This window comes from Acipenser ruthenus, chromosome 3 (genome assembly GCF_902713425.1).
Source record: "Acipenser ruthenus chromosome 3, fAciRut3.2 maternal haplotype, whole genome shotgun sequence".
Taxonomy (NCBI): Eukaryota; Metazoa; Chordata; class Actinopteri; order Acipenseriformes; family Acipenseridae; genus Acipenser; species Acipenser ruthenus.
Genome location: NC_081191.1, coordinates 11,749,764 through 11,776,090, shown reverse-complemented (window position 1 = coordinate 11,776,090; position 26,327 = coordinate 11,749,764). Strand labels below are relative to the sequence as shown.

The 26,327-nt window shown below is 36.5% G+C and overlaps 1 protein-coding gene across 1 annotated transcript in view; it reads right to left on the bottom strand.

Annotated features, from left to right (window-relative positions):
• calcr (calcitonin receptor) overlaps nt 1–26,327 on the bottom strand; it is a 108,463-nt gene that overhangs the window by 45,726 nt on the left and 36,410 nt on the right. Inside the window, exons 2-5 of the mRNA XM_033993602.3 lie at nt 17,030–17,118; nt 7,438–7,600; nt 3,204–3,314; nt 2,581–2,693 (exon numbers count right to left, since the gene is read on the bottom strand). Of these exons, the coding sequence (XP_033849493.1) occupies nt 2,581–2,693; nt 3,204–3,314; nt 7,438–7,600; nt 17,030–17,080 (438 nt within the window). The 5' untranslated portion in view covers nt 17,081–17,118. The remainder of the gene's footprint in view (nt 1–2,580; nt 2,694–3,203; nt 3,315–7,437; nt 7,601–17,029; nt 17,119–26,327) is intronic.

Below are 26,327 nucleotides of genomic sequence, written 5' to 3'. Positions count from 1 at the left end.
TATTATATTCAGTAAGATCAGAAATTTACATTACTATGCAATGAAGCTTTCTGTAATCACACACCTCTCATATATATTGTTTTAAATGACATTTAAGTTTTACGTCTATGTAAGTTTTAACAATACCCACGACATATTTTTCAATCTTCCTGGTTCAGAATTATATGACAGCTTTGGGTAACTCTGATCCCCCTGAAGCTGTATAGCATTCTCGTTCTTTACCAGCCAGGTAGAGAATGTGCACATATCAAGTCTCACTCGAATAGATATTCTATTAAACCACTGTGGCGTCATAGTTTTTTTCAAATTTTTGATACTTTTTGTTCTTGTTGATTGCAGTCAAATGTAACCCAGGCAAGTTCAAACTGACGATTGTGCTAAATCATATGTTCATCCATCAAACTCATTTAACCTATGACCAGAATTGGTGCAAGCCCTGTGCAACACCTAGACCCTTTCAATAGCTGCATCAAAAGATGGATTTGAGCAACCCAGAAATAAAGTATTAGATAGCCCACTGATCCAGAGCTAAATCTCAAACAGTATGTTTAAATACCATCTTGCCTGGTAGAATACAAAACAATGATCAGCAGTCCTCAGATGATAGGTAAGATTCTAATCTACAATGACCATATGAGCTATCGTAAGAAGCGCTGTAACTGAAGCGTTCATATTGTATTATTATTATTATTATTATTATTATTATTATTATTATTATTATTATTATTATTATCTATTTATTTATTTATTTATTTATTTATTTCTTAGCAGACGCCCTTATCCAGGGAGACTTACAATTGTTACAAGATATCACATTATTTTTTTCAATTAGATTGTCTATTTTGTAGGGTGCACGGGGGAAGGCAGCAGCAGGGCTGGTAGGTGACGTAATCACACACGAAGACATAAGCCCGATATACGCTCCTTGAAAAGGAGCCGGCTCTTTTGTACAGCGGTATTGGCGCTATGCTTTAGTGCGAGAGGTCCTGGGTTCGTGCCCGCCCTCTGCCTGTGTGTGGATTGCCTCGCCCTGTGTGATGCGCCTACCTGCGTTGACCTATTTCACTACAATATATTGTTGATTGACTACTCAATATTCATCTTGCATCTTCAGGATAACATTCAAAATGTATCATCAGTTGCATTCAATACCTCTTTACAGACTGTGACCTTGAATTCAATGCCTTTGCTATATTGTTGAATGAGAAAAACATCACCATCTCACTTAATTTTGAGGATATTATTTACAATTTTGCAAAAAGGAAGCCACTTTAAACTATATTTTGTACTACAGTGCATATGCGAGTGGCACATTTAGCAATCCAGGCTATGTAAACAAAGCAACCACTTCTGCAATAAAACATATATTATCAGTGCAGTTTTTAGTATATGGCTGTTGTTTTTACATAATTGTTCACTTGTTTTAATGTAGTCTCTATGTTTGTGGGTGTGGCCTGTTGCCGGTCAGAATGCACAAGTCTCTGCAGTTGCTCAGGAGGGGTGGGGCTCCGGCTATCAAATTTGGTTTCAATACAAACCAAACTTTATTGTGGATCTATATTTCATTTTTGAAACTTTTAACATTTGAAAAATAGATGCATCACATTTTTTTTATGGGATGAAAATGCTGAATAAAGCTGTCTACTGTCACAGTCTCATATTTGAACTGTTGTCTTTTTTATTCAGTAAGTAAGAAAATGTGATTTATCAAGCTCTGCTACGGGATTTGAAGAAGGCTTCAGGTTTTTTCAGCGTTTATTTAGAAATTTATTTACCACACCTCCTTCAAAAGAAGTGTTTCTGTCAATTTGTCAGTCGTTCAGTGAAAGTCTTGACATAATTAATTCACCATCATTCATATTAAAAGGTAGGAGCCCAGAAGTGTATGTTTGCTTGGTCTCCAGTGATGGGTTAATCCAGCCCTGGCCAAAATTGGACACAGTATTCTAAGTGTGGTCTCAACAGTGCATTATTCCTCATCATAACCTCCTTGAATTTGTACTCTACACTTTTGGTTATATACCCAAGCATTTCGTTTTTACCTGATTACTTTTTTTTTAATTATTATTATTAACTGAATTCTATGCACTTTAAATACTATGCTTTGTTGATGAGTTCAAACAATATGACTATTGTATAACCCCAGAACTAATTCACATATCGCTCTAAGAAATATGCTAACAAAATTTAAGATTCTCCACACCAGTGCTATCTCAGAAATGTAGTGTTCTCTTAAAGCATAATGTATCCATTTACACAGCTTTGCAATATCTAGAAATGACAGCGTATTTTATTAAAAAAACAAAAACCATAACAAGCTATTGTGCAAGTAATGGTTATTAGTTTAAAAGCGGATTACTGTTCAAAAGGTGATTACATGTTTTTACCTTCCTCAAAAATTGATTTGTCATATTTGAAAGACAGATCAAAGCCAACTGGTTGGTGCTATGGTTAACAGTCTCTCTGCTTCTTGCTGCACTGTTTAAATACATGTACATCAATCAAATGAACTTCATGCATAATTGATACAAGGTACATTTAAAAGCAGTACTCCAGGAAATCCTCTGTTTCAGACTATACCTTTAATTTGTCCGTAGTATAGGCAATACAGAGGGTATAGTTGGACCATGTTCTATTACTTTCAGGATGTCGAAACCAACTGCCTGTTTCATCGCAGTATTTTGTAGCTTTTTCTTAAAACAAAAATAAATAAAAACATTATGTTAGTTTTCTAGAATTATGCAGAATGACTAAGCAAATGGCACCATAATGGCGCTACAATGTTGCCTCAATGCTAAGCAGAGCTTGATTTAAGGAAAGTAATTCCCAAAACCTTTCATTTAGATTTCAATGTATCTTGACTATCTTATTCTTTGAATATATTGTCTTCATTATAGTGACACAGCCTCTGTGTCAACAGTAATAGATTATGCATGGTTATATTTAGACCAGAAAATCTACAATAATGGTGTTGAATGTGTTGAATGAAATTATTTTTTATTAAAATAGTTGTCTTTGTCATTGTTTGTGTTTTTGCTTTGACAAAACACAACATGTTGTGAAAAATGTACCCTTCTATTTATATTAAAAAAGGGTAATTTTAAGACAAAATCATGTGTTTAAGGCTTTGTGAAAATGAAACACTGGAAAATAATTTATTTGAGTTAAAGCTTTGTGAATAGGGTCCACTAACAATGCCTTACCAGTAGAGTCAAAGTCTGGAAAGTAGTTAGGACAGTTCTGAGAGGTATACGTCCCAGCTGGCGAATCATCCCAACACAGCCATCCATCCCAGGTTCGATTACAGTAAGGACCTATTATCAGAAATGATCCATTGTTTATATCACAGCTCCCACGATAATGAACACAAACTTACCAATGTAACGTTTCTCTCCTGTAACAGTAAAGAACCATCTGAACATGTTTTCACAGGCTTAATCTACATTTGTCACTATATGTGGCTTCCTTTATAAAAGTTTACTGTGGTTAAAGCATAGCAAAGTGTAGTTAAGCATGGCAAACAACTGGCAAGCACAGTAAAAGCATAGTAAGCTACAAACTACCATGCAACCTTACCACTGATATTGCTTGCTGATAGTGGACTATATTTGAACATCTGGAGTGTGTTTTGCACATATAAAAGTGCACCCGCCACCCCACCCAACCCCACCCCTTCCAAAGTGAATCGCTTGCAAAGTGAATCAGTCAGAGTGGTTCAAAGGTTTTAAGCACACATGAGTTATTCCATATTTCTTTTCTAATCAATTGAAGCACCATTGTACCATATCATATTAATATTTAAGTTCTGCAAACAAATTATTGTTGAAAGTTGTACCAAGTTCATGATTGGGTGCTAATGTCTCTTTAGCTTCATACATTCGCATTTTAAATGTATCTCTATCTCTGTTTATCTAAGACTTATATCACTGAGAATAAGTAATAATTGTCACCTAATAAACAGAAAGACAATGCAGCCTGAAAACTTTACTTAGAGGGCAGCTATTTCTTTTCAGCAATGGTAAGCATTGTTTTTTCATTTATTTAACGTCTTTGAATGAACTGCAATGACATGTTTAGTCATTCAAGAAATTGATAAACAAACTCCAAACATGTTGTGATAGAGAGAGAAAGGATCGATGCTGTAAATCTCCCTCCCGATTAGAAAGGGCGCTGTGTAAGGGGGAAGGTATGCTGCCTCCTAGATCTACCACCTCGGTGGTAGGTGGAAACCGGAAGGTGACCATATTAGGAGGGGCGCGTAGTTGCAAGTACTCAGGACGATTCCATTGCAGTCAGCTGCGGGGCAGCCCTCTATTGGAGAATCATGCTAATGTGATTTCTGAAATTTTAAAAGCTTAATAAATATACACTGAGTGTACAAAACATTAGGAACACCTGCTCTTTCCATGAAATAGACTGACAAGGTGAATCCAGGTGAAAGCTATGATCCCTTATTGATGTAACCTGTTAAATCCACTTCAATCAGTGTTGATGAAGGGGAGACAGGTTAAAGAAGGATTTTTAAGCCTTGACACAATTGAGACATGGATTGTGTACTGTATGTGTGCCACTCAGTGGGTAAATGGGCAAGACAAAAGATTTAAGTTCCTTTGAACGGGGTATGGTAGTAGGTGCCAGGCATGCCGGTTTGAGTGTGTCAAGAACTGCAACGCTGCTGGGTTTTTCACGCTCAACAGTTTCCCCTGTGTATCAAGGATGGTCCACCACTCAAGGACATCAAGCCAACGGCAGGCCAGTGGTCGAAAACGGCTCATTGATGAAAAAGGCCAAAGGAAGCTGACACGAATTGAGCAGAGCAACAGACGGGCTACAGTTAGTCAACTGACATTCCAGTACAACACTGGTGCCGAAAGACCCATAAAAGAATGCACAACTCGTTGTACCTTGACACGAATGGGGTATTGCAGCCGATGACCTAACTGAGTTCCACTTCTTTCAGCAAAACACAAGAAACTGTGGTTGCAGTGGGCTAAGGAACGAAAACACTGGACACTGGAGGATTGGAAAAACATTGGCTGGTCTGATGAATCCCGGTTCCTGCTGTTTCATGCTGATGGGAGGACTAGGATATGGAGAAAACCACATGAGTACAAGCATCCATCATGCCGTGTGTCAACATTGCAGGCTGGTGGTGGTGGTGTGATGGTGTGGGGTGTGTTTTCATGGCACACATTGGGCCCCTTGATAAAAGTGGAGCAATGTTTGAATGCCACAGGATATCTGAACATCACTGCCAATCAGGTGCATCCCTTCATGGCAGCAGTGTATCCATCTGCTAATGGATTTTTTCAGCAGGATAATGCCCCATGCCACAAGGCTAGGATTGTCCAGGAATGGTTCCACAAACATGACAGCGAATTCAGCTTACTGCAGTGGCCTGCCCAGTCACCATATCTCAATCCAATTGAGCATCTGTGGGAAGAGATGGAACAAGCTATTCGGAGTAGAGATCCACTACCAACCAACTTGAAACAACTGTGGGAAGCATTGGAGTCAACATCCCTGTGGAACGCTTTCGACACCTTGTAGAGTCCATGCCCCGACGAAATGAGGCTGTTCTGAGAGCAAAAGGGGGTGCAACTCAATATTAGGAAGGTGTTCCCAATGTTTTGTACACTCAGTGTATAATGAAGAGTTACATACATGGTATATAAATATATAATGAAGGGTTACATACATGGTATACATGTATAATAACTAACAACCACAGACACTTGAAACTTATTTATTTATAGCCTACAATCGTACATACAAAAGTAGATTATCAACATAAGAAAATAAATTCCAACCAAGCCTACATAGATGACTTACCCCCCGCCCCATTCAAAAAAAATAAAAAAATAAAAAATAAATGTCAGATTAAAAATACTATTTTGTTGGCATGCTAGCCAGTGCAACGCAGAAGGGAAACGGGGAGGTGTCTGTTGTCCATGTACACTTCCAGCATGTAATTGCAGCTAGAACTAAGAATTTGCAGAATAGGAACCAAGCTAGCTATAAGCTCCCTAAGGCAAGTGCCAATCTCTGACACCTGCTGCATGAGACCCTGCTGATTTTGAACCGTACGACTCTGATGGTCAGTCAGATTTTGCAGAACTACCAACTGCTGCCCTTGTTGGTCTTTCATGGCATCCAATATCTTGATGATGTAACCTTGCGAACTAGTTACCTCCCTCTGTGCATTTAGCAACAGAAACAAAACATCTCTGATGTCAGCTGTGGTATTTGTTCGTCTAGCAGGGGAAGTATTCCAGCTTGCAGGTGAAATCGGAGGGGATGGGCTCCTGTCTTGATCGTATATTATTCCAGGTGGTGCTGGGAGATGGCGAAGGTGCCCCAACGTGGGATTGAAGACTTCATTGCTGAGAGGAGAGCCTTTTGTACTGGACACTTCAACAGATTGAGTTTCCAAACCAGCAGACCGAAAGTCTAAGCTTCAATGAACTGTTGAGTATAATTCCAGTTGCATTTTCCTTTCATGGAACTAAATTAATTAATTGTAACACATTCACATATTTTTCAAGGTCTAATTTCCAGGGTAATGTACCAGGCTTATCTGAGCATGATTGTTACATAGTTCTACATCATACATATGATATCCATCTGCAGTTTCTAAGCAGTAAAAACTAAAATAGGAAAAATGGAGTATGATGCCAAAAATGAAATGGGGTTAGAAATAGAGGCTGTAAAGGGTTAAACATTTGAACTGTAAAGGATGTTTTAAGAGGATCCTGTTTCATTTTACAATTAAAAAACAAAAGTTTCGTCACTAGTAGTATGTTGATGGACTGCTATTAAATATTTTATATGAAAATCAATGAAACTACAAAAATGTAGGTATATATATATATTTATATTATCGTACATTTTCATTTAACATTTGTGAAATGATTTAAGAGGCTGCTTACACTTTAAATGTTTAATCTGTTAAACTCATATTGGCAGCCATAATAAAAATGGAAATGAACTGGAGATTATAGATGTAAAGTACAGTACAGGTTATCTGTGCCTCCTTCAAACTCCAAGAAATTGACAGTTGAGTGCAGTGATGGTGCAATAGGTGCCACCTATTTTGTGACGGTGGTTGTTCCAATATATCAGAAACTCATTACACCGATTTCTTAGCCTAAAGCTCAGAGGGAAGAGGATTCTGAATCACAATGAAAACACAGTTTCTGATAACTTATTGGGATTCAAATGATCAAGGTAATTGGCTGATAAATGTCAAAGCTTTGAGATATGTTTTTTTTTTTTTCTCTCTTGAAGACAAATCCACACTGTAAATATTCTTGTGGCTATAGCAGAGTTTTAAATTATTGCTTGGCAACCTTATCCTTTTTCTACCCCACTGAACAAGTAGGAGCAGCTTGTTAGGCTAGAAAGCTCTAAAAAGGTATATAATAGAAGAATGTTTACCTGTTTTGTTGTATGAAGGATCTCTATACATTTTTTCAAAGCATTTGTACTGCGCATCTATTATCTTTTGTCTTTCTTCAACTTTTTGTGTCCCTATTGGAGTCACTACAGTTCCTATTGTAGGCTCTGCATATGTTTCTGTAGCAAGGCTTGGTAGCATCTTCTGTATAAAAAGAAAAGAATGTAAGCAAGGGTATCTCAGACATGACGATAGTTATATTTTTACAGAATATACATGCTACAAAAAACACAGTACTGTATATGGTATAATGTGTGCCTATGCAGCACTCCAGGATGCAATTAATAAAACCACCATGCTTTCTTTGAATTCCTGTGGGCAGTAGTTTTTAAAATGTATCTTTGGTTCATATAACTCAATATGCATATACTACTACAGTACACTCTCTCTATAATGAACCTGTTGGGGTCCAAGCTTTTTGTTCGTTATATCGAGGGATCGTTATAGTAAAAGGACAATCAAAATGAGCGACAAACTGTAAGTTAATGAGATGAGATTGTGAATAAAAGTTTAATTACATGTACCTGTTCGGCTCGTGTATGCAGTATTCTGCCATTGCTTTATTCTATTTGTTAAAGAACTAAAACGCAGTACAAAAAGCAAAAATCCCAAATTGAAGCTGAACTTTTATTCAAAATTAATCTGACATGAATCGTTTCAAAGTGCACCAAATCTTAATCAAACATGCAATCCCAAACTTTTTTATTCAAATCAACCCGACATGAAAATTTCATCAGATGGTCAAGTTTTGTTGTTGTTTTTTCTTTTATCAGTTTTGCTTTGCTGCATGGTTGCTGAACAAGCCAAAAAACAGAGTGCTTTTTATCAACCTATATTCACGACAGAGACATGCCTGTGTTACTCCTTTTTTCAAACAATCAATAATAATCTTTATTTTTATATATCGCCTTTCATAGTGGACCACCATCACAAAGTGCTTTACAAGATATGAGACTAGGCTGTGTGAACTATGCATCAGCTGCAGAGTCACTTACAACAACGTCTCACCTGAAAGACGGAGCACAAGGAGGTTAAGTGACTTGCTCAGGGTCACACAGTGAGTCAGTGGCTGAGCTGGCACTTGAACCAGGGACTTCCTGGTTACAACCCTGTTTCTTTAACCACTTCTTTAGCCACACAGCCTCCTGTAGTTTCCAGCTTTGTTGCAACATGAAATGATTTTCTTTTCGGAGGCATAGTTACACAGCTTGCGCTTTTTATTAAGACAAAAGAGTTGACTTCACTGTGGAGGCAGCATCCCGTGCGCACAGACCAGGATGTTGACAGTGTGTGTTTATATTAAATTTTTTTATTTTTTTTTTTTGGGTCCAGGGGCCAGGTTCGTTATAGCCAAAGGTTTGTTATAATGAAGGGCGTTATAGCGAGGGTGTACTGTATGTATATATTTTACTCAATGACTGCTTTTTCAGTTATCCCTGGGAATGTAGAATTTCAACCAAATTGTCCCCATGACCTGGTTCTGGCAATTTGCACCTGTTTGTTGTTTTTGCTGGAATAATTTGTAAGCATGCAGGAAATAATGATCTAAACGCAAACAACAATAGAGAATTCCACAGATGCAGTAGGGGTTTTAGTATTGAGCTACACTTTGATGGATCTCAACTAATGCCCTGAAGAGGTTCACATACACGGTTTCAGGTTTGATCTTCATAGCCTTGGTTCTCATAATTAGGCCTTCATATTCAATGTAACACACATTGGACCTTATTTAGTGTTTCCTCCATTCTTTAATTATTTTGTATTATATTACTTAGTTGTTTAGTTGGAGCTTTGTCATATTAACAGGTGTTTTTCTCCATCCTAAAAAACAGGACTATATTAAAGATTGGAGTAAATGCTTTGAAAATATGTCCCATTGGGTCTGAATTATCCATGTCTTTATACATTGCAAAAATAATAACAAACACTTTATAAAACAACTGAAAAGCCTACATGTCAAACAATATGCAATTGAAAATGGGTCAAAAATTAACATGTGGTGAGCAAATCTCAAAATGCAGTACAATAATGTTGATCACCCTTAGAGCACTGCTGTAAATACACACACGTGAGATATTTTCACTATCACTAGAGAAACAAAACCCCAGCTGCATGTCACTTTTCTTAAAACTATTTCCAATGCCTTCAAAACTGTTGCATTTAAATATAAATATTAAGTGTAACTGTGTGGCTTACAAATCAAATCTAAAATGTGGTAATATGAGGTACAAAAAGATATATTTTACTGTCAGTATTGTCTGTTAATTGAGCTTACCTGGTTATATGGAAACCTAAATAGGCATCAGATTTGTCACTTGGAATCCACTATTTCCCATCATACAAAAATGACATTTGTTTCATTCACCATATCTCAAATGTCAGTCAATAACCACTTATAACACAAGAACTAGAACACGGCTGAATCATGCTGATGAGGACTGGTAGTTGCTTGAAACCAACCTCTATTAGTGAAAAAATGTGATGGATTGGTTCTCGAACAAAGAACAAATCATTACCCTTGCTTTCTCGATATCAAACAAAAGGCATGGGATGTGTTACTGGAAGTGGAAGCAGCACAGAACACACCTTTTTTCCAGAACCTTTAGAAAAAAAGGAAATTTCACAGCCCTTGTCATATGATATATCTAGAGGACACAATGAATGTCCCTCACTCGTATATCAGCACCTGCCCCCCTTGCTAGTATAAAAACCTAAAATCTCCCAAGGTTTAGGTTTTTTGTAGCTTTGTTTGCTCAATAACATTAGTTTTCATTTGTAGTACTGAAGAATTGAAGACAGTACCACATCACAAAAAACTAAAGTAGTTTTACAAACCAAACTATTGCTAACCATTCATCGTTAGACCATGACTGAGCATGAATCAATCACAGTCAACAATAATACTGTACCATGGTTTACTTAATGTCTAGGTATTCCTACCATACTAAGCAAAATCAATCCACATTTCATTTGTTACACATGGTAAAACATGTGTAACATGCCCGTTCACAAACATAAACTGAGAAAAATTGACTTGGATCTTTTTAAGGAAAGTTTTATTAAATAGCCTCAACTGGCAGGTACTGTTACACATGCTGATTACATTGCATCAGCAGTACCAGAATAGGTATAAAGCCACCATTGTGTTCCAAAAACATTAATAATTTATATCCCTGTTAAAAATGAGCAGGTGACAGTTTAATTTGTGAGGTTCTCCATCAAAAAGGCAATAAAAACACTTTAGCTGGTGAGATACTGACTTCCTTATTGAACAGGGACCTAATAAAATAAATTTAAAAAAGCACAAAATCCGTAAAGTATAACAAGATACCAATCTTTTTACATTGACTGAGAATAAAGCTTCAGGGAAATTGAGGTTAAAAATAAATCTAAGCCATAACCTTGAAGATTTTATTCACTGTCATAACCAATACATCTAGTGTTGAATATTTTTAAAGGTCACCTTCCACAAGTACTATTTTAAGGGTTAAAAGCAGAAACATCCATAACTTAATACATTAGAACTTATAGACACTAAATAAAACTTAATAAGCAGCTTGTTATGGGTATGATGCGATAGATACCTTTTCAATTGACCATCGTATTCACTCATTTTTACAACTTTCTTTTTTGTCACCTGAGAAAAGTCAGACATTGAGACTTGGCCCTAATCTTAAATCTTTTGGTAGCCCCTGACCTGTGGTGACAGGGCTTTCATTTACCATGATCCATAGCAGGGGTTAATTTATAAACAAATAGGTACCAGAAGAGGAATTAAGAAAGAGGGACAGCATTTATGTTTGTAGACCTAATGTACTGGTCTTGATTTACAGAAGCATCCATATGCTTCAAGCTCTCATCTGCTTGTTGGGTTTCAAGCCTTATTGTTGGTGTTGGCAGCTGCATGGCAACCTTTGCCAAGCCATAACATAAGCTTTAGGTTTGAACAGAACCTGCAGCGTGACGACTAATCTGATGAACAGGAGAGATGACACTGTTAATGTTTTGCATTTCGCCGTTTGGGGTGTAAATAAAAAACTAGTAATTTCCTTACTCATAGATGTCGCATCCTAACATACATTGTTACAGTAGCAACAAAACGTCCCTAAAAGTACCTATTATTAATAATAGGTTACAACATTATAATAACTGTCACTCTGAGTGGCTTATGAGTAGACTGGACATTACCATTTAGATTCTATTATGTCTATATTACCCTTTATTCTCAACAGGTCTTGAAAATGCAGCTCTTAATAAATAATTAAAAACAATAATGTTTACAGCAAACGTGATTTTAAGAACTTATATCGTTAATAATCATTTTTGATACAAAATAACCCAGGTGGCAGTATTTGAATGACAGGTTACTTTTAATTCAGTGAGCAAGTCTTGATTCCTGCAGTCTTTTGAAATCAAGTCAGTGCTATTTTCAAGGTCCTCTTTGATGCCTGGAATGTAATTTCAGGGATTTAATTTGAAAAACCGTGAAGGAATCTCTCAGGTAACCCAATAAAGAGGCGGGTCTCTCCAAAATGGGAAAATGAGAGAGTGGCAAAAACAGCATGGAAATGTTTTCAGGTAATGTAAAATTGTTATTAATTGAAAGAAGTAAAGTACAACACTACAAAGTTTAAACTATGATACTTGACAAATGGCACAGCAAGACAGCACCACACAGTTACATTAAAATAGCCTAGTGGCGCATCCGGTAAAGGCGCTCTGCGTGGAGTGCAGGATGCGCCTTATAGCCTGGACGTCGCCGGTTTGAGTCCAGGCTATTCCACTGCCGACCGTGGACGGGAGCTCCCAGGGGGCGGCACACAATTGGCAGAGTGTCGCCCGGGAGGGGGGAGGGCTTAAGTCGGCCAGGGTGTCCTCGGGTCACGGCGTACCAGTGACCACAGTAGTCTGGCCGTGGGCCTGCGGGCTTGCCTATAAGCTGCCCAGAGCTGCATTGTCCTCCAACGCTGTAGCTCTGAGGTGGCTGCATGGTGAGTCTGCAGTGTGAAAAGAAGTGGTCGGCTGACGGCACACACTTCGGCGGACAGCGTGTGTTCGTCTTCGCCACTCCCGAGTCCGCGCAGGGGTGGTAGCGGTAAGCTGAGCCTAAAAATAATTGGCTGTTCTAAATTGGGAGAAAATACAAAAAATAATTGCCGACTACTAAAGTTAATATATATATATATATATATATATATATATATATATATATATATATATATATATATATACAGACGTGCTCAAATTTGTTGGTACCCTTACAGCTCATTGAAATAATGTTTCATTCCTCCTGAAAAGTGATGAAATTAAAAGCTATTTTATCATGTATACTTGCATGCCTTTGGTATGTCATAGAATAAAGCAAAGAAGCTGTGAAAAGAGATGAATTATTGCTTATTCTACAAAGATATTCTAAAATGGCCTGGACACATTTGTTGGTACCCTGTCACAAAGACGGCCGGAGTGGGTGGTGTCAGACCAGAGCCAGGAAGTAACACACAGAGACTTGGATTTTGGTTAATTAACAGCACAGAAAATAAAAGGTTTGAACACAAAACACGGGACACGGCACTATACGCCAAAATAAAGAGACAAACAAAAACGGACTATACAGTAAACAGACGGACAGACACACAAACAAACACGTGAGTTTTATATTAAAAAGTATCGTGCTGGTCCTACCAGCACGTAATAGCAATTGATATTTAAACTTTTATTTCTCCTTCTCTCTCACCCGTTCTCCACTCTCGAACACCCAACCCTGACTGAATGAAACGTGCATCTATATATACCGTTGTGCTGGGATTCAATTACTAATTAATTATTCACTTGAATCCCAGCACGTGAATTAATTCTGTGCAACCCCGTGCTCACATATTACATTTAACCAGCACGTGAAGTGATTTGTGCTCTCCTCGTGCCTAAATACAAATCTACACTTTTTAAATACACGTGAAACACAGACCCGTTTACATCCCGTGTACCAATGACTATACACCAACATTAACACACGCACGCAACATACAACATATAACACACAAATGCACACAGGGGCGGGGCACATTGCCACATACCCCTTAGAAAAGATAATAAATAATTGGATTATAGTGATATTTCAAACTAATTAGTTTCTTTAATTAGTATCACACATGTCTCCAATCTTGTAATCAGTCATTCAGCCTATTTAAATGGAGAAAAGTAGTCACTGTGCTGTTTGCTATCATTGTGTGCACCACACTGAACATGGACCAGAGAAAGAAAAGGAGAGAGTTGTCTGAGGAGATCAGAAAGAAAATAATAGACAAGCATGGCAAAGGTAAAGGCTACAAGACCATCTCCAAGCAGCTTGATGTTCCTGTGACAACAGTTGCAAATATTATTAAGAAGTTTAAGGTCCATGGAACTGTAGCCAGCCTCCCTGGGCGCGGCCGCAAGAGGAAAATCGACCCCAGATTGAACAGAAGGATAGTGCGAATGGTAGAAAAAGAACCAAGGATAACTGCCAAAGAGATACAAGCTGAACTCCAAGGTGAAGGTACGTCAGTTTCTGATCGCACCATCCGTCGCTTTTTGAGCGAAAGTGGGCTCCATGGAAGAAGACCCAGGAGGACTCCACTTTTGACAGAAAAACATAAAAAAGCCAGACTGGAATTTGCTAAAATGCATATTGACAAGCCACAATCCTTCTGGGGGAATGTCCTTTGGACAGATGAGTCAAAACTGGAGCTTTTTGGCAAGTCACATCAGCTCTATGTTCATAGACGAAAAAATGAAGCTTTCAAAGAAAAGAACACCATACCTACAGTGAAACATGGAGGAGGCTCGGTTATGTTTTGGGGCTGCTTTGCTGCGCCTGGCACAGGGTGCCTTGAATCTGTGCAGGGCACAATGAAATCTCAAGACTATCAAGGCATTCTGGAGCGAAACGTACTGCCCAGTGTCAGAAAGCTCTGTCTCAGTCGCAGGTCATGGGTCCTCCAACAGGATAATGACCCAAAACACACAGCTAAAAGCACCCAAGAATGGATAAGAACAAAACATTGGACTATTCTGAAGTGGCCTTCTATGAGTCATGATCTGAAGCCTATCGAACATCTATGGAAAGAGCTGAAACTTGCAGTCTGGAGAAGGCACCCATCAAACCTGAGACAGCTGGAGCAGTTTGCTCAGGAAGAGTGGGCCAAACTACCTGTTAACAGGTGCAGAAGTCTCATTGAGAGCTACAGAAAACGTTTGATTGCAGCGATTGCCTCTAAAGGTTGTGCACCAAAATATTAGGTTAGCGGTCCCATCATTTTTGTCCATGCCATTTTCATTTGTTTTATTATTTACAATATTATGTTGAATAAAAAATCAAAAGCAAAGTCTGATTTCTATTAAATATGGAATAAACAATGGTGGATGCCAATTGCTTTTGTCAGTTTCAAGTTATTTCAGAGAAAATTGTGCATTCTTCGTTTTTTGTGGAGGGTTACCAACAAATTTGAGCACGTCTGTATGTCTTTATTTGTTACAGTATTGCCTCAGTTTTCAAATACCTGCACAATTCATTCACATGCACCAAATCCGAGGAGAGACGCATCGGCATGCTTATTTTAAAAACACTAATGCGTTTTGCATGTTAAAAAAAGCTTTCCTGTTATATGTCTAAACCTATATAGCTGATCAAAAACAATGAGATACAATATAAATGCTTCTTTCTTTCTTTCTTTCTTTCTTTCTTTCTTTCTTTCTTTGGTGACTGCTATTTTGGTGTTTTTGTGTGTTCATAATTACCTACCTATTCAAAATTTCAAAATTATTTTAATGCTTTTTTTATCAAGGTGAAGCATAACACTGTACATATTCATATTGGGAGAAAAGTAATGTACATGTTTAAATTATAATCAGTGTGTAGTTTAATTGTGTTTCCAAAATAAACACCAAGATGTTTATTTTCTGTTTCATTCTTAAGCATTGGGTTTTACAGTGATATAGTACACCTTACCATACACAAAAAGCTTATTTTAAACTAAAATAAATTAATACCGCTAGAATGAAAAATGCTGTCTGTCACACAATACTACTTGGTTTCATAGCAAAATTGGATTAGAAAATGCTACATATTGCTACATATTTCTTGCAATTTATTTTTAGAAACTACAATCCCATTTGGCACAAGTAAGTATTTTTCAGCAGCTATGGTCAAAGGTTTTGCATCACCTAAAATTTTAGGATACAGTATTTCATGTTAGATTTCAAATTGTCAGTTTTTCATTAACTATCATTGGAAAACTACAAAGCAGTATATGTTTACATTATTCAGCAGGTTTCATTCGATTTTATGAAGCAACATTTGTTCATTCTACAGTGTGATGCAAAACTTTTGGCCAGAGCTGTAAATAGTAAACACATGTACGTGTTTGGGGACTTATAAAATATAATACTAGTACGGGCACGATAAAGGAGACGGTAAGCTTCATGCATATGGGCCTTGGTCTTTAATGCCAGCACTATAAAAAATGTTCCCCTTGCTATACGTTAAGTATTTTGATTCAGGCCCAATTTCAAAAGCTAGAAATTCCACAATGCTTAATACGAAGAAAGAAAAAGAGGAAAAAGTACAACCTGTTGAACTAAAGAATGGGGTAGTGATTTGTTCAAATATATGCATACATATTATTCTTTATTACTAGTGAAAGCAAGCTTTAAGAAACAATAAGGGTCAACAAGCATGAAAACAAGTTGATAGACAGAAATATAACAACTCAGGACTAATGAGTTTAATAGGGTGTAATACAATACAACACATGAAAGCAATGTTTCCATTGAATGCTGATGTCCCATGCAGCAGTTTAGCAGCCGTACATATGATGTCACTCCAAATGTTGAAGTAAATGACGTCATACATACGACCACCAAGCCACCACGCATTTCAACCTACAATTGTAAGGGATGAAAAACACATTATTTTAAACACTGGCACTTTTGATGTGAGAATCCAGAAGAGACCAATTGCTAAAATAATACATATTTGTTTTAATAAAAATTGTTAGCGAACTATGCAGTATATGTGATCTTTGCATTTATACCATAACTCCTTCTTCTTCCAACTCACCAATATATTAAGGTTTCCTGGGAGAAATACCAATTTGACAATACCTTATTAATGTTAGTACCTTGAAATAAACTGAAAACTGGCACATATTCAATAAAAGTAGCCTTTTATTTTACTAATGGAATTCAATCAGCTGTAACCTTACTCACTTAACATCATTTATTAGTTCAACTTTTTCGAAAGGTTTATTAATGACAAATGTACCTTAGAATTGCACTGCATGTTATCAATATACATGTAATTGACCAATGATCAGTGATATAAATAGGATTCAGTGCTGCAAAACAAATGTGTAATTCTGGAATCGACTTAAAGAGATTTGTGTTGATGAAATCTTCCATAGGCTTCATTAACAATTAAGTATATGAAATTATAATTATATAAGTAATGATCCTCTATACAAATTGTTCATTACATGCTATAATAATTTCATTCAGTAATATAGTTTTCTATAACATTTTAATGAAATAACTTACCAAAATAAGTAACAATGATAACACGAGCCAGTGTACTGCTTGGGATTCCATTACTGATTGCTAACGAATACAACCTCTTCCAGGCAGATCTGTAACACAAACAATTAAAGATTACAGTTTGCCTCAGCAGGGGTTCCTAAACTTTCTTGGCTCAAGGCCCTCAATGATCCTGACTGAGGACCCCCTCCCAATGAATCCATAGAAATTGAGTACCTAAGTTTCACTGCAAACAGCATTTTGAAAGAATGAAATAAAATTACAAAAGAATAAATAACAGTGAGAGAGGTTGTTCATTTGTACTAGTTGAAGTACTATTGCTTTTATTGTGTTCAGTGTAATTGTTCTAAAGATGTTGAAACAACAGTGAAGTTGGGCTGCTAAGCACAAAAAACAAAATGAGATTGGGGAGCAAATTGCAAAGTTGTCAGATCTATATTGTTTTTTTTTTTTTTATTTAAACTGTCACTACATCAGATGTGCCCATCTTCAGCCACCAGTGACAAAACCGCAGAAAATATTGTCAGTGACTGTGCTGAAAATGTTTTTAATACTGATAGCCCCAAGACATTAGAATTTGATAGTGTTCCAAATAAAAATATGAATACCTCTGCAGCAACTGACAATATCTTAATGACCGATTCCACTGAAGTTCACACTGAGTTGTTTAGAAATCATCCCACTGACAAATCCAAATGTTTTATTGTAAAACATGGCATTTGTCTACCCATGGGACCATTCCCACGTGACTCTTAGACAAACTAAGGCTTTTTAGCATCTTATTATGAAACCGTGTCAAAGGCCAGAATCAAACAAACCTGGTTATGCTGTTCTCCTGTGCTGGACAAAAGTTACTGCCAATTGTTGGCTTTTGGGGGATCGGAAAAAATGTCAGATGGCTTTGGAATTGGAAAGGTGGCACCTAACCTATTCTTGCACCTGGGCCCTCGTGGCTTTGTTACGCCCCTGGTCGACATTTGAAATAACCCCAAGCACCTAACACCAGCATTCATGCAAATTAATTGATTGCTTTGTCAGGGTCATTTGGGAGAATTTTTAAATTATTTTATGAGCTACTCCCCCCCTGAAGCCATCTTTTGGCCCTCCAGGAGTCGCCGGTCCCCAGTATGGGAACCCCCAGTGCAATAAAAACACTGCTTTCACTATTAATTGTTGAAACTGTTGAAACAATGTATATATAACTACAATAAGACAATCAGAGTGAACATTATGTAATGTCTCTATATAAAAACCATGGCCACTCTACTGCTTGTTCTGACAATGAGCATTGTATGATTTAAATATGGTTTAGCTGCTGTACGCATAGTGATCTATATGGAAAGCCATCCACGTTGTGCTGGTTTAGAATGAGTCATAATCTCATGGGACAGAAAAAAGGCAAGCACATCATTCTGAAATGCCTCGTTTAAACAATGCTCAACTTGCTGGAAATGTTGTGTAGTGATTTTTATATAGATTTTATATATTATATATTTTTTGTTGCGACTTTCTGTTATGCCGAATGTAATAAACAAGAACCAAAACGTTTTTTTTTTCCCTTTCATTTTACAATGCCATTTATTTGAAGTGTTTAAAGTTAGATTTCAGTTTTCGTTTGCTTGTTGATCTACAAAAAGGCACAAGTAAACCTCATGTTATTACTTTATGAAAATGTGTATATGGCCACTCTTTACTGTGGAGAAACGGCAATGGCAAGGAATGTACTATTTATTCAGAGAGTAAATAAAACAATGTTTAACCTGAACTGCTATTTGGCATCCTTTGTTTTGTAGTAATTCACTGGGGTAAAGTAAGTCCTACACAGCTTATTCTTTACTCCTGGGATATTTTTCTACTTTAACGTATTACATGTCATAACACCTTGCTGTAAAATAAAGGCACACACACAGGGGCCACGCCCCCTGCTGCTATGCTGTCTCTGCCTGTGTTCTGAGCAATATAATGGCTTTCATTACTTTTTGAAAACAAATGAATATCCGAACAAATATTTAAATATAAGCGAATATCCAAGCATGAAAATCCTGTGTTCGTCCCGGCACTACATACAACCATCTTTAGTAAAATTGTCACAGGTGGCTTTCTGTCATTTACATGCCTGGAGTAAAGTTTTCAGTAGATTCCCTCACTTAAGTGATCAATGCCTTTTTTTCTTTTTTTTTAGCTGTAACCCTAATGCAGTCATGCTCCGTATTTCTGTTAAAGGCTTGCCTAGACACTTTATATAAATTATGTTAATTTCCAAGACGTTAAGAGCACATATATCAAAGTGGCTGAAAGAAATCAAGATACTTGTAAAGGAAAATTTCCTAGGAATCAAAATGATTAAGAGATAATAAATGTTAAATGAACAAAGTTAGCTAAGCTTTCTGTGACTTTTTGTAAAAAATAATAATAAAAAAGTACTGTAGAGTAGGGTTACATTTGGTAATTTATCTTTTAAGTCTTTCTTGTCGTTTTGGTCAACTTACAATACATTAAATATGTTGCTGACAATTTCTATCCTAAGAATAACCCAGTGTGTTTAACTCCTCTAGAGTCACTTAATAGATGTTTTAAAAAAAAGCCATGAACATAAACTGTAACATTTTTATACGCCCAATCCAACATTATTAAAAGTGCCCTAGATGCCATCTCTTATGACATTAGAGAATCCTTACACACAACGTGTTAACCAGTAGTAGTTATGATTACATACAATATGCCTTGTGAATTAACTGAGAATGGTACATTTCCATTTTTTTTTCATTAGTAAATTTACTGAAAGCAGACCTTTACTCATTATAAACCTCACATGTTCTCAGCCAATCAGGTTTTATGTAGCAGCTAACATCTTACCTAGAATCATCAAAACTTTCATCAACCAATCAGGAAGTTCCATCAAAGGTCTCTATCTGGTAGGTGCCCAAGGAACATTTAGACAGACTGTCTAACATTAATCAAAAGAAATGCAAAACGATATTGAAAAATATATCTGCAATTTAAAAATGTTGCTGTTTAAAATAGCAAAAAGAGTATTGTTTGCCACAGTGGCTTAACCAAACATATTTACATAAGAGACAGAAGCTATACCTGGATTGTATCACAAGAACAGTCACCATTTAAGAACCATTTTCACATGTGGTATACATACAAGGGCATTGTTTACTGATGCATGTGGGTGATTACTTTGTATCCTCTAACAATGTGGGTGTGGAGGTGTGTTTGGTCAATATGAGGTCCTTAATCTCTGGTAAAGGACCTTGAATGTTATCTTTCAAACTATGTTAAATCATTGTACAAAACATCAATAAGGCCCTTCTCGTTATGTTAATTTCCCGAGCCGAACACGAGGCGGGCCTGATCAGACAGTAAAAGACCTCTTCTTCGGGTTCTATTACTTAAGTATAGTGTCCTTTGAAAAGCTTCCCTTAGCTATCCTTAGCTCCTGATCCAAAATAGCTTATAAACATTAAGAGACAAGGCTGCTTTAAGACAATCTCAAACTTGCAATCAAACATTTCTAATTGGGCTTTAGTCTTAGACAGCAAGGAGAAACACATGAAGACAAACTAGGTTTTGCATCAATTAACTTTTATTTATGGTAAATGAAAATGTTTTTTTTGACAAATGAAAAATTGATATTGCAGTAGTTTTCAAAGGAGACCTTTATATCCAAAGAAATATAATCAATCCTTCTGCTTCCACAAAAACAGTTGACACAGCAGTTAATTTTTCACATATGCTTTATTAGTAAACCCTCCAAAGTATTACGGGAGTTGTAGTATATAAGACTAATCTTGAATGTGATCCATCACAGGAATCAAAACAGACTGGCCCTCAATCATTATACCCCAGGTCAGGAAAGATCTCATTTGAATACTCACGAAAATCATGAACACGATAAGGCACAATACACTTCTTTACACATTTTAACTAACAGTGCATTTACAAAATACACCCACATTCTTTTAACCTCTGAAAATGACAATATAAAACTGGATTCTGCTTACTGCTATGTGGTTTTTTTTGCACTTGTAAGCCATTTTCAACCATAGCCATCTTTGTTGGAAGCCAAACTATCACCCAAATGGCCTTATCCCATGTGACGTCATGTCTTGAACTAATCTGTATCATAGATCAGTCCTGTGCAATTTGTAATTCAAAAAAGCTAAATAGTGCGTTTTTTGTATTTGTACCTGTAATTCTTGCTTGATTCTTTAGAATAAATATGTCAGCATGTTAATGTGTTTTAGTTGTTTATGTTACTTTTTAGTGTAATTGTACATCTTGACTTGTCTGGTCTGTTTTTAGAATATCCGTCTGATCCTACACAAGCCACATAATGGAGTAGTGGTGGTTTCATTCCTGTCATATGTCCTCTATGACAGGCCTTACGTCAATTGTAATTATAAATACAGTTACAATTACAGCAAAATTGTTTGCTAAAATTGCAATTACAATTACAATGCTATTTTGTTCAAATACAATTACAATTATGTTGCAGTAATTAGAATTAGAATTACTGTTGAAAAGAAAATAATGAGTAAATTGGGAAATCGAACATTATGGGCCGTTAGTTTGTCAGTAAATGGACTGAAGCACTATCTCTCTTAGAAGGTGATGTCAAAAGCATAAAAAAAGCATTTCTGTTTTAGGAAACGTTTTCTGACCTTCCGCATTGGGATGATTAAAAAACATTGTACAAGGGCTTGAGGATAAATTGGGGCATACTGATTATATTTCTGTTGCGTTCAAAACATCTATTTAAAGACCTACATTTTTAAGGCAAGGATTCAGCTAAATACAAAGCAACTGTGTTAATGTATTCCCCTGGCATGTTCACAGTGTGTCCTCATATGCCTGGAAGTTTGATTGGCTGCCATAAAACACGGTATTAGAGTGGTCAAAGAGAGCCACTGCAAGTCTGGACTAAATATCCACTAATATGGCTTCAACATGAAGCCATTTTCAGTTAGTTTCTCAACAATCTCTCAGATTTTATCTAGACCTTTTTAAGTAGCAGTGTTTACACAGACTACTTTCTCTAACTGAATACCTGTTTCTCAAAATACAAAACATCTGTAATATATAGGTGCTCAATGGCTGAATTGAACAAAATGGTGCATTGTAAAAACAAATGTTAAGTTCTCTTTATCTGCTCATTCTACAGACAGATAACTCTCCCAATACCACTCAGGAAAATCAACAGAAGTCAAAGCACCACCTCACATTTGGCTTATTCAGGGGGGTTGGCAGTCAAACCTCCCTGCTTATCTCTCAACACCGGATGAACAGTCATTTGTAATGTGCGTGTTCAGTACGGCCGCACTCAGCATCACAATAATGACCTATTTTATAAGACTAATTAGGTGAAGCAGGCGATTCCGCAATCAAACAATTTAAATACCCCTCACTGCAATTAGCGGTGAAGAATTACACACCTCTCACAATAAATAGCAGGTTTGGGTCAACCCTGCGTGTGTAGGCAACACTTTCCAAAAGAAAATGAATGGCACACAAAGACCTGGTACTAGCCATGGTGACCACTTCAGAGTTTGCAGTCTAGGTTGCTTATACATTACGATGCATCATCCAGTTACTGTGCTTCACATATTAGTTCAACTTCTTAATTCGTATAGAATAATTCCAGGCATATAGACTTTTCAAACTTCAGAAACAATACGTTTTATTTACTTACATCCATGGCAGTCAAACGGATGGAAAATCCTTCTGTTGTACAGCAATATGTTCAACAACAATTCCATACGGCTTCATACGAACAGTCTTCAGTTTAACTATGACTTATATCTTATTAAATTCTTATGCAGTTACAACTCTCCTATTTCTTATGTATGTCTGTATTTCTGACTCTATGTATGATTTTGAAGCATATCTGTATGGTCTATAATATAGCTACATTATTCAGATGTGCCTACAACCAGCTGTACTATACTTGCTTTAGCTACAAACTAATTGCGTCATCTGTCCCTCTGTCCTTTCTTTTGCCGTTTTCTTTCAAAATCGAATTTAACAATACTGCCTGAACCAGTATTGTTAAATACCAGAATGACATATTACAAAAAATACATTCTGTAGGCATTACCAAAATAACAGTGGAGGATGAGCTCTCACCGTATTACATGTATATGAGACTTTTTCTTTAGTGCGCCTCGGAATATTGTTCAATCTTTAATCTCCTCCACCATTCTTATAATAATGCTTACACTCTAGAAGTAAAGGCTCTCGTTAGAACCTTGCTTTGCCACTGTGGGGAGACCTTTTCAGGTGCTTCTAAGAACCTTTTTTTACATGGATTCTATATTCTCTATTTGCAGAATTTCTTTTTTGATATGTAAGCTATGAAACATGTATTGAAAATTGGAGTTTGCAAAACAATACGGTATTATAAATCACAATTTACACTAACTTGATCAGAAGGGTTAAAAAATTAGCTCTTTGCAAAATGTTATTAAATGTTTCTTCTTGCTGCAGACAAGTCTTCCTACTGTCTGACTGCAGCAAATTAACGCCTGCTTTTCAGAGTTCTTAAAATAATCAAGCAAATACGAGGCCTGCAATTACCAGTAACTTTAATAAATTAGATGGAATAATTAATAGACCTAATTTCGTTCAGAAACGCCCCAGAATTACACATGCATATACAGAATTACATATGCATCAAGGGCTAAAGCGCACAGAGACATTGCCCCCGCAAATCACAACTTAATTGCGTGTTTATGCCATTGCGTGTGCTTTATAAATCCCATCCAAGAATTCAGAACCCTCAGTGCCCGTTTTACAGTCATAAAACATGCGCAATCCTTTTATAAATCCGGGTCTTAGTTTTTAAAGGTTGCCCTGACTGAATGATGAACATAGCGACCTTGGACAAGTTCATGTTAAATCCATATCCCTTATTTTACCGCCACAGCCTCATCGTAATTAATTTCTAAAAAAAACAAAAAAAACCTGTACAATATAGCCTATAAGAGGAATCATTCACCTCACCGCATACTGAAAAAGAAAGAGCAACACTCAGTTTTTCCTCATTGATCCTCCATCAACAACAGTCAATCTGAAAAGATGAAAAAATATTGCTTGCAGAGCCATTTTGTTAAGCAATTCAATTTACACTTTAAGTTGGACTTGTGAACCAGGAATATATTGATTTTTCAGTTGATGATTTTTAAATTCATTTTTTTATGGGAGTTCTGTAAAGTTAATTCCATGTGAAGATGTTATTTTTTTGACAACTGCACACATCTGTTTGAATTAAATTCACTAGTGACTCCAAGAACACATTGCTCCTAACGCCACTAGTGACTCCAAGAACACATTGCTCCTAACGCCACTAGTGACTCCAAGAACACATTGCTCCTAAAGCTTTTTAAATTAGTTTAAGAAGAACACTTTTCAAATGTAATATCAGCACAGTTGTCCATATGGCTTTACATTAGCATAGTAATATGATTACTGAAAAGTTAGCTTCATATCCTTTCACAATCCCACCCACACAATATTCACTGCTTCACTGTGAGCAATCCATAAACTGAATTTAGATTTTTTAAAAGTATAAAAAGCAGTTTGTGCATGCAAGTGCATAGTAATAGGGTAGGGAAATCAATACAATATATTCTATCCAATGAATTTCCAATCACACACTTTTGATTAGCAGGTTACTTATTGGTCAACATTTTGATAATACACATTCTTTGGTACATTAGGCAGGTTGCTGTTTATTACTGTTGCATTCCTCAATATTTTGTACTTTGTTTTTATCTGAAGACTAGGCCTAACTGTTACATTTGGCAAATGAACATACTTGACTGTAAAGAGCAAACTGCAGAACATTATAGATCATAGTCTCTCCAGGCAAGGATTTACATTACAAGCAAAAAGCAAGAACACATTTTACCTGCAGATGCTGGATTATTTGGCACTAGAAAGGATTTCATTTGGCAACTACAACCATCAGATGCCTGCAATATTTGATAAGTTACAAAAGAAAAAACGCAGCATCCAGTGTTACCCAATTTGTAGCATACAAACAAAAATGAAAATGTTGTCTCTCCATCTATTTCCATTACAAATCATGTAATACTTATGAAGATATTTTGAAAAAAAAGAAAATATTATTATAAAAAATATGTACTACAAAGTATCAGAACTGCAAATTAAATCTCCTCTATTTTAGAGGCAAAGCGAATAGAGTGGTCTAGTGGTCTATTTGAGCACTGGTACTGCACTAATATTACCCTTAGCTTGGGGTGCAATACAGCTTTTAAGTTTGGGTCTTCAGGGATCACATGTGGGCATATGAGTTAGGGCAGTACAAGTATCAGAGTATGACAGAGCTCTGGAGTTTGAGAAGACTATGATTCGGCATGCACCAATAAGGGACATTTAGGGATTAAGCCTTTTCTCTACCTGTTCTGGATGAGCAAGGCTCACAATATTATTCATGACAAGCCATGTTTTCCCTATTGCAGATTGGGTGACATAACAAATGCATTTAGAGTTAGCATCCACAAAGAAAGTCATTGATTTACAGAGCCCCTTTTCACATATAATTGACACATACCAATTACATTATAATGAGATCTTCCAAATGATCTAAAACCTGCTCTGTGTAAAAAATGACTGAAACAATGCTATATATTTGACATACAATAATCATCTGATCATTTAAGACAAGATGCTTACCAATCAGACTTGGCCTTTTTTTCACTATACCTGCTTTCTATTTTTAAAAGCAGGCAACAGAACACCTTCCTCTGCCAATATCACAGCAAAGACCATCAAAGAATGCTAGAGACCCTGATTAGCACTAGTCTTGGACTACCTTATTTCCGAGATTAGTGCTAATCTGGGTCTGTGAACCAGCCGAGAGAAATGTTACAGTTAAACAAAAAAAGTTTTGCCAGATACATTTTAAAAACTAACAGAATATCTATATCTATACAGTACCAAGTAGGACATTGATTGATTATTGAAATTACTTTTCATTATTCAATAAATATAACAACATCTGTATACTTCCAATGTTGATATATTTACATTTTTCATCTGAACCAATTGGCAGCAGCCCAAAGATTCAATTTGACATCCATTACTGGGTGCAGTTGAGTTGTTAATCTGTGTAATCCGAAGCCCATTATCACAGATGCTCTACATGCTCACTAGTTTGCATAACATTGCACTGCATATTTAGGATCATTATTGTATAGTAACTGCAACCTTGTTGGTGTTTATAGATATAGTTAAACGTATTTATTTTCAATATTGGGATGTTCCAACGTTA